At 37.9% G+C, this 9019-nt stretch overlaps 1 protein-coding gene across 1 annotated transcript; it reads right to left on the minus strand.

Moving 5' to 3' along the window:
• Positions 1-774: 774 nt before the first annotated feature.
• Positions 775-2395, minus strand: ascl1a (achaete-scute family bHLH transcription factor 1a). Its single transcript, XM_038275729.1, has 2 exons — positions 1659-2395; positions 775-1571 (listed from the first exon to the last, which is right to left on the minus strand). The coding sequence occupies exon 1, from the start codon at positions 2255-2257 to the stop codon at positions 1670-1672; it is 588 nt and encodes a 195-aa protein (XP_038131657.1). The 5' UTR covers positions 2258-2395; the 3' UTR covers positions 775-1571; positions 1659-1669.
• Between the last annotated feature and the right edge of the window lie 6624 nt (positions 2396-9019).

Raw genomic sequence — 9019 nt, forward strand, 5'->3', positions numbered from 1 at the left:
AAAAGTCTGTGCTTTTGTGTTTTGTTTTTTTTATTATTATTCGGGGGGGGGGGGGGGGGGGGGGGATTTCCATTCATGTTTCTTGCATTCTCCCATTCACTGGTTGCTTAAGGACAAAACTATGTCTACAAAGGGGCAAAGCTGTCCGTAAAAATGTTTTTCTCTTCTAATAAAAGGTCAGTTGTGGACCCCTTTGAGTTTACAACAGATTTTATTTCGTTTTGCCTTTGTTTTAGTTACTCACTATAGCCTACTTATCTCTGAATTTCTGAAGCCTTCACTATTGCTTTCCTGCCTCGAAAATCAAAAAAAAAGTTGTGCGTAAAGTGTGCGTTATTTTGCGCACAAGTTTCTCCTCAAACGAAGTCCAATCCTTGCTCCTCCTCTTGTCGATCCCTCCTTTCCATTTTTTTTTCTCTTCGTATAATTCCTGGCCTCCAATACTTTTACTTTTTTCTACCCAACCCTCTATGTGCATAACTTTGTATGAAGGGTAAGTTAAAAACAGAGGCCAAGCTTGGTCTTTTCTCCTTGTACCTGATATGTTTGGGTTTTACTCACTTAATGACCCCTTAATGAGCTTTAATTGTATCACGCCCACCAACCTAAAGTCATAAAATAGTGCGCAACAGTTTGCGCAAAAGTAAAACATAAAACAATCCCTTTTGTACTAATGCGATTCTTTTTTTATTCTCTTTATATAGTTATTAATTAAGTTTTCACAAAGACTAAGAGCCATTTTTAATACACCAAACAAATAAGACATCAAAGAAATTCAGTAAATCTCTTTATTAATGGACTAGATTGTAGAAAATATGGATATAACAATTATTTAACATCTGCTTGTGAATAGAAAATAAAGAGCTGGCAGTATAAAGACACAATGCATGGCTATTGCACTCTCTTTTTGGACAATAGCTGCATAAGTTTGATCATCGTGACATGATATAATGCAATAACATGGTTTTGCTGTTAAATAAGACACATTGGTGCTATATAATAAAAAACATCGGAGTGTCAAACCCCTGCTGGAAACCTCGTGAACAGAAGAGCCAGAGAATAATAGACCACGTCAACGTTGGCAGGAGGTATTAGAAATAACTTCGCAATATATAGACAAAATATATACAAAAATGATGTGTACAAAACATCTATTAATCTCTTACATACAAAAATATCTTAATATATTCCCAAAACGTCTGATATAGAATTTAATAGAATAAATCCACGACTTGGAAGCATTTGAACTCAATTCAGCTTCTAAGAGTTTAACCAAAAAAGGCTTGATGTGATTGGATTAGCATAGATGAAGAGCGGCGTATTAAATAATGTTTTTGTTTTCTGAAGAGCATGAATTCACGTTAGGGTCTTTTTTTTTTATTAGATGCACAGGAACTGAGGTTTTCCCACACTGTCTCCTTCAATCCTTTGGCGCTTTTTTGCAAAGTTCTCAGGACTTTGCGGACTTTTCAGTCAGTCTGTGAGGACGCAGGATTTAAACAGCGCATCTTGTTCTCCTCCAGGGGCCATCCCTAGCACCGGACAACAGCAGGATGAGTTGATCCGTAATTCTGAGAGAAAGAATGAAAGAAAGTTAGAAAAGAGTTTTAAAAGAAAAAACAACTTTTATTGTTTTAGAAATAATTGCCTCATCTTACCTCAGAGATGCTCAGAACCAGTTGGTGAAGTCCAGCAGCTCCTGCTCCTCCGGACTCAGCGGGTCATAGGAGCCCTCATCGGATGAATAGGAGGACATGGGTGACCCTGCCATGGAGTTCATGTCCGCAGAGTATCCCTGCGACATGCTGGGCGACAGGACGCCGGACTGGAAGGCCGCGCTCACCGCGTCGTGCTCGTCCAGAAGCTGCTGCAAGGCGCGGATGTACTCCACCGCGGAGCGCAGCGTCTCCACTTTGCTCATCTTCTTGTTGGCGGCGCCGTTCGGGACGTGCTCCCTCAGCGTGGCGAAGCCGTTGTTGACCAGCTTTACCCTGTTGCGCTCCCGCTCGTTCCTGCGCGCCACCGCGTGCGGCTGCTGTTGCGGGAGCGTGTAGCCGAACCCCGCGAAGTTCAGCCGCCGCTTGCAGCGCAGCAGCTCCGGTGAAGAGGAGCGCTGGCGCTTGGGCTGCTTGGACTTCCCGCTGCTGCTGCTCCCGCTGCTGGGGCTCAGCTGGATGCTCTGCGCCGAAAAGTAGCAGGAAGAAGGAATCAGCTGCTGCTCACTGACGTTAATTTCCATTTTCGCTGTAATGTCCATCTCCAGAAAGTTCGGTAATCGGTCAAACTTTAAGTCTCCTGGCGGTGCGTCCCGCTCGTGCCGTTCACGTGGTTCGACCGCACTTGCTCCAGTGGGGGCAGTCTGCCTCTGAGAGCTGAAATGTGTCCTGGAAGAGAGACACCACTGCTTTTCAATGCGTTGGGATGAGGGCTGGCCACGCCCACTGGTCGCGTGGATACACCTTGGGCTCCTGCGTTGGGTACCGGTGCGTCGCGCGCGCCTGACGCGTGCCACTTCAAGTACTAAACAAACAGCGGTGGAGAGGTTTGTTTCTTGGCAGGAGGCGAAACGAAGGAAACCTTTTCACAAAAACAACAGTTTGTGTTTTGAATGTGAGACTTTTCTTCATTTTGAAGGATGTCCATAAAAAGCTTTTTAAAGGAAAGATTGTGATGATGAGCAGGTGTCCATGAAAAGTCTGCGCATCAGAAACCTATTGAAATGTTTAAGTTATAAGGAATAGTTAAAAATGTATCAACACCAGATACTAATTTCCTTTTATAAAAGTATTAAATGTCAAAAATGTAAACATATTTGAAAAGTTAATTTGTTTCATTTAATTCAGAAGAGACTAATTCAAAAGATTAGGTCATTTTAGGATTCTCTGTATTATTTATGGCTTTTTTAATTTAACCAAAATCAAAAATCACAGTATTTGATATCCTATAACACCAAAGTATTTCGTCCTTTAAAAACCTCGGGGTGTCTACTGATCTGACTGTCCTTTACACCCCCCATTAGGAGGGTTTCCTTGTTTCAAGACTTTGTTTTTTGACAGATGATGTAAAGGTATCTTAAACGAGTAAGAAGAAAAATGTCTCAACTGTTTTCCTCCATTTAAATTTTAATTTCATGTGGAAATTAAAGATCCAGAATAACGAGGGACAGTAAGAAGAAAAGGAATCCATGTTGTTTGAGGTTCAGCAAGTTTCCAGAGTCGATGATGGGGAAAAGGGAGAAGAAACTGACTATTTTCTATAGGGGAAACATTTTCTAAATTGAGTTCGATTCGTTTTTGGCTATTTATGTGAATAATTATGCAAAGTTTTAAAAAAGTAAGTTATTTCAGGCAGAACTCAAATGAACCAAAATCGTGTACTTAAATGATGTTTTTATATTCTAAAGTATAATTAAATATAGTTTTGTTTTTTAATGAAAATATTTAACTGGAAAGTTGATTTTATTCCAATAAACATGATTACAAAGTTTTTAGGTTAATTTATGAGGGAATGTCTGCTCTTTGGGGCCCCCTGCTGGTGGCGTGGGGGACTCAAGAGTCAACTTTGTTCCTCCATCCATCGGGTCAGCAGTGAAGATGAGCGGGGATTTATTATTTTATTTTATTTTTTAGGTTTCTGGGGATGTGTTTTTTTTTTCCAAAACGAAGCTCACCTTCAGGTTAATCTGAGGGCAGCTGCTTCAATCACATTTACTATTTTTCCAGACATGCCTCATTAAAGTATAAATTGTGCATCAGATGCCAAATTGTCATCTTTGACGGGAGCAAATCGCTCTGAGATACACGGGCGGAACACCGAGGCGCAAATCTGCAGGAAGGCGCAGAGAATCCACCTTTTTGTGTCTGATTTGACACACCCGGGTTTCAGTGGAGGGTCTGTGCTCATCACCGAAGAAACGACAAGGAATAAAATAAGACAGAAAAAAAACAGCGCAGGTTTTCCAGCCTGTTTTTACGCATAACTCCCCCTCCCTAAAATAAGATGTGCATGCTCCCCTTCTTCTATTTTCTTTCTTTATGCTTCTGCGCGCGCGCGCCTGTGCACGCACGCATTGTTGAGTTGAATTGTAAAATTGCGCACATTTTCTGTTGGCAGTGGCATTCAGGATCAATTGGGCGACCCCCACTCCTGTATGCACTTTTATACTTTCTTTTCTTTCCTCCCCCTCGCTCTCCCCCTCCTCCCCCCTTTTGGCTCAGCAAGAGAGTTTAGAAAAAGAGGCGTGGGTTCTATTCAGCGTCCCCGGGTTTCCCCCCCACACCCCTTCCCCATCAGCAGCCTTTCTGAAACCTATCCATGCCCCCTTGTCAGCCTGCTTCCAGGCTCCAATTAGCGCTTTGTGCGGACTTTGTGGGTCTTCCAGAGGTTGGGAGGGCGCTCGCTTTACTTGAAGAGGCTTTCCAGTCAAGGCTGAGTGTAATAATTATTATGACATCCGGGCGCACAGGTTCCCATTTAACCACTTAGTGTTTTTTTCCCTGCTTTTGTTCGAGGGGTTCACTGTCCAGGAGAATAATAATAAACAAAGGAAGTTATAAGCACCAAAACTAATTTGTTGGGGATGGAAGGATTACCCTCCAATTGGTTTCTCATAAATAAATAAAAAAATCCTTTAAAAAACAGAGGAAATCTGATGAGCCAATTAATATATTTTGTAACATAAAAAATTATCATCACTTTATTATCTCACAAATGTGTATATGCATAAAATAAATGTAGATATATGCATAAAGCTTTAGGCAAAAACTTGTACTCTTCTCATCTAGGGGAAAACTTTTCCATTCTGCTTGGCAGGATAAGATATAATAGAATACTGCCCTCTAGCGGTATATTTTCCTGATTTGTTATTTTGGACTTTTAAAGATGCCTTTGAATGTTTTATTTTACACGATAAAACAATTTATACATCAGAACCACAGCGAGCTTATAAAACATTGATTTTATGGATTTTTTTTTTTTTTAGTTGTACTTGAGAAAAATCCTTTTTGGCATCAGCAGGTAATTATAGCTGCATATTAAAGAGTTCCTTTGTGATGGTTGCATTCTGAAATGTCTTTGAAACATAGCTTTCAAGTTTTCAAAAAGGTTTATGTTGCGTTGTTTGGAAGGTTTACCAAATCCTATATGTAAGCCTATTTTTTTCCTTTCAAACCAGTTTGGATGTTGGTATCAGATCAATTACAGGCATCCCCAAAGTCGGTCCTCGAGGGCCGCTGTCCTGCAGGTTTTAGAGGTTTCGCTGCTTCAGCACAGTTGATTCTGATGATTGCAGTTCAGCAAAAGCATGTTAATCAACTATCAATGTAAATCAGCTGTGCTGGAGCAGGGAAACCTCTAAAACCTGCAGGACAGCGGCCCTCGAGGACCGACTTTGGGGATGCCTGTCCTATTAGAACATTCCACTGGCTGAATGCTGCTCTAAGCAGAAGATCAGGAATTTCCAACTCAATCCACTATGTGCAGTAGATCCGTTTGCAGCCCCACAGCAGGATGCTGTCAGTGGTGCAGTGCGCTTAGATTCAAAGGCCACAACCGACTCTTCCGAACTTTATTCATGCCAATACAGCTAAGGAGCTAAACTTAGACTTAGAGAGCTTAAATTGACATTTTGTACACACAGAGTGTATGCAAAAAGAAATTTCCTTCAGTACAGCTCCCAAGACATTTCCAACTTTAAAGTGCAGCAGTCATAAAATGTAAGCATGGTGATCGAATGTAAACATAAGATTGGTATATGATTTACAGTTTTCAAATATTCAGGACTCCTTTTTTTCACACGTCAGTTATGATGATACCGGCTCGGGACACGCAGAGCTGGGATGAAATGTCTTAATGGAGGGAGGAGGATCGCCCATTATCCTTTTTGCAGTTCTCACCACTCTAACGTTCTTCCAGTCTGAGGCGCTGCAGCCTCCACTCCATACAGTGAGACAGCTGGACAGAACGCTATGGTGCTCCTATAGAAGGTGGTGAGGATGGGTGGGGGCAGGTGGGCTCTCCTCATCCTCTGTAGGAAGTACAAGCTTCTAATAAAACTCTTTAAAACTAAAGCTCTCTTTTCTCCAGAAGCTTTTGGATTTTTCATGTGCAAATACTGGATAAGTTTGAAGGTGCTGTTTTTGAAGTAGTGGCTTCTTTCAGTCTTTTTCTTTTAATCATGTTGAACACTGGCCTTAACAGAGCTTCACAAGCAGTGGGTCATTAGTCACCTCCAGGAAGAGTAGCTCATGTCATCTTAATCTAATTGCTGTGGGCCAAACACTCTTGGGAAAGGAGCACACTGTTACATGTTTTCTAACACATACTGTTCCACTGGAAGCCAATGGATTCTAACCTTTTGCAGAATCATAACTTTTTCTTGTTTTTTATAATTTGATTTGTTTGACCATGGGTTTTGCATTTGTCTTTATAAAAATTTACTCATCTGTTTACATTTGCCTTTTAGGAATAAGCTAGTTTAGAAAATTTATGATTTGATCATTTTAAATTGATTCAGGTCACAAATAGAATAATAGATATTAGAAAAACATTTACTTATTTTGTTCTAAACCTATTTAAACCCAATCAAAGATGCTTTTAAAAAATAATTAATTAATAAATACAAAAAAAAAAAAACTGGGCTCATATGTAACCATTAACTGTCTATGTGTGTCTTTGTGGTGTGAATAGAAGCATCTCGTATATAACTTTATTTTTTGTTATGTTATTTCAACCATGTAAGGATTTTGAGACCTGCAAGGGGACTGCAGTTTGGAATTAGTTTAATCCTCTTTAGCTATGAATCAAATGTGACATTTATGCTGAATTTATATACTGTCCTAGATTACTGAAAGAGATAGGATGGAAATGAAAAGGAAAAATATTCGTTTGCGTGCTTTAACACCTTGTGACCACTAGATGTCCTCATTTCAACTTAAAATGCTATAACAAAGTTGATATAACCGTTCAAAATATATTTTTTTAAGTGTTTTTTTGTTGTTGTTGTGAGATTGAACTGTTCTATATTTTGATTCTTACTCACTAAAACGTACTAAAATATGTTGAGACCTTCTGATATAGTTTTTGAATTATGTTTTTCCCAATTTTATGATAATAGGAATTGTAGAAAAGCATGTACGGTAACAAGTTATTAGTTTTATTTATTTTCTGTGAAAAATGTAGAAGGATGATTCTTTTATGTCCTTTGATCATATTTCATGAAAAATTTTTAAACAAGGACTTTTCATACCTTTATAGTTATCTTTACAAAGAAACTGTTTTAAGACATTGTCTTAGTAGTCTGTGAGGAATTTTTCACCTTTTTTTCAGCCTTATTTATATGTAAATATTACCGTTTTGTGCTTGTCCCACACCCAGACTTTTCATCTTTAATAATAAAAGTGGTTAAAAAAAAACATTTTTTCCAATGTTTTAAAATATCATTGAATAAAATATCAGTAAAGAAATCTAACTATAATTGGAGTATTTAATGTCATACAACTGTTTATGTGATTTTCTAAACCAATTGTAGTTGTCCCACACTAGTGGCCTAATTTCCACCACAACACTGTAATGTCGCTTTAAAAAGTTTGTATGAAAGATTGTTTGGGTAGTTGCTATGGAGATGAACAGTGACATCACAGCACAAGTCTGACATGGTGGAAATGTTGACTTCATCCATCAACTTTTGAAGTAAAGCCAAGGTAAATATTGCCTGAAATGAAAATATTTTTATTGTATGTAATTTCCAAACATGCCGTAACATCAACTCAGTTTGGAAATTAATTGTTATTTTAACACACATAGATGTATTTTGTAAACATAAAATGCTAGAGACCCTTTCTTAGCTATTATGTGATGCTAGCATAGATTTTCCTGCCAATTTCTGTCAGATTGTAACTTCCACCACATTGCATTCTAGGGTGGAAATTACAATTATGTGTGTGGGCGTAATTCATAGATACACATACAAGGCCCTTGTTCCCTCACATTTTATGTATCTCATTTTATTATTACAACAATGTGGTAATACTATAAAATAACACTCTTTTAGACAACTTTAAGCATTTTGCGGTGGTGCAAACCCCCTCTCTCCCACCCTTAGTACCACCTATGCACAACTGCAATTAATTTATTATTATTTAATAATATATTTATCATTATTATTTATTATTATGTTCCATAAAATTTTTAAAAAGAAAGGTTTGTTGTCTGTATGGTCCATTCATTGTAATTTCCACAACAACCAGTAATTTCCACCACACCATTTGTTTTTAAATAAATTGTTGCAAAATTCTAATCACTCATTAAAACCTTCTTCATAACTTAGGAGATACTTTCCCACTTTAATTAAAAACACAAGTATTTACACCTTAAAATGTATCTTGTGATTCCATTGCTATATCTCAAGTTATGGCGGACATAAGATTCGCGTCTTGTCCTCATCACAATTAATTTATTTAATCCATAAATGTGTTTTACAATAAAGGCATAAACAGTTAAAACTATATATGAAATTTTTCTTCCAGTGAAAAAAACATTATGTGTATCGTAGTATTTTAGAATTAATGAAAAATATTTATGTGATGGAAATTCCATTTGTGTCAGCCGAGTTGGGAAAAAAACATCAATTTGTCTTAAAAAATCTGTGTGTTTTCTTATGACTCTTTAAACTAGACTAGTTATGCTAACCAATTACATTGTGAGAATTTATATTTTATTATACTTTTTCTCTTCAAGTTTGCAAGGCCAATAGAAAGGCAAGGCAAGGCAAATTTATTTGTATAGCACAATTCAGTGCAAAGACAATGCAAAGTGCTTTACAGGATTAAAACGTAGGAAAATAAAACAGAATCAAAGCAAGAAGGGAAAAAATAATTAGATAAAAAAAAAAAAAAAAATGCAGAAACAAAAAACATTGTTTTAAAAAGTGCCTTTAGTTTAAGAATCACCCAGAATCGTTCTTTAGCACGAAAGTTATTCTGCGATTTCGATTATTCTGTCTCTTTCGAGCTTCCGTTGG

Source organism: Cyprinodon tularosa, unplaced genomic scaffold, assembly GCF_016077235.1.
Source record: "Cyprinodon tularosa strain WSP-4 unplaced genomic scaffold, ASM1607723v1 ctg976, whole genome shotgun sequence".
Lineage (NCBI taxonomy): Eukaryota > Metazoa > Chordata > Actinopteri > Cyprinodontiformes > Cyprinodontidae > Cyprinodon > Cyprinodon tularosa.

Excerpts from the sequence above, each read along its gene's own strand:
- ascl1a (XM_038275729.1), bottom strand. The coding sequence starts at position 2,257 with ATGGACATTACAGCGAAAATGGAAATTAACGTCAGTGAGCAGCAGCTG.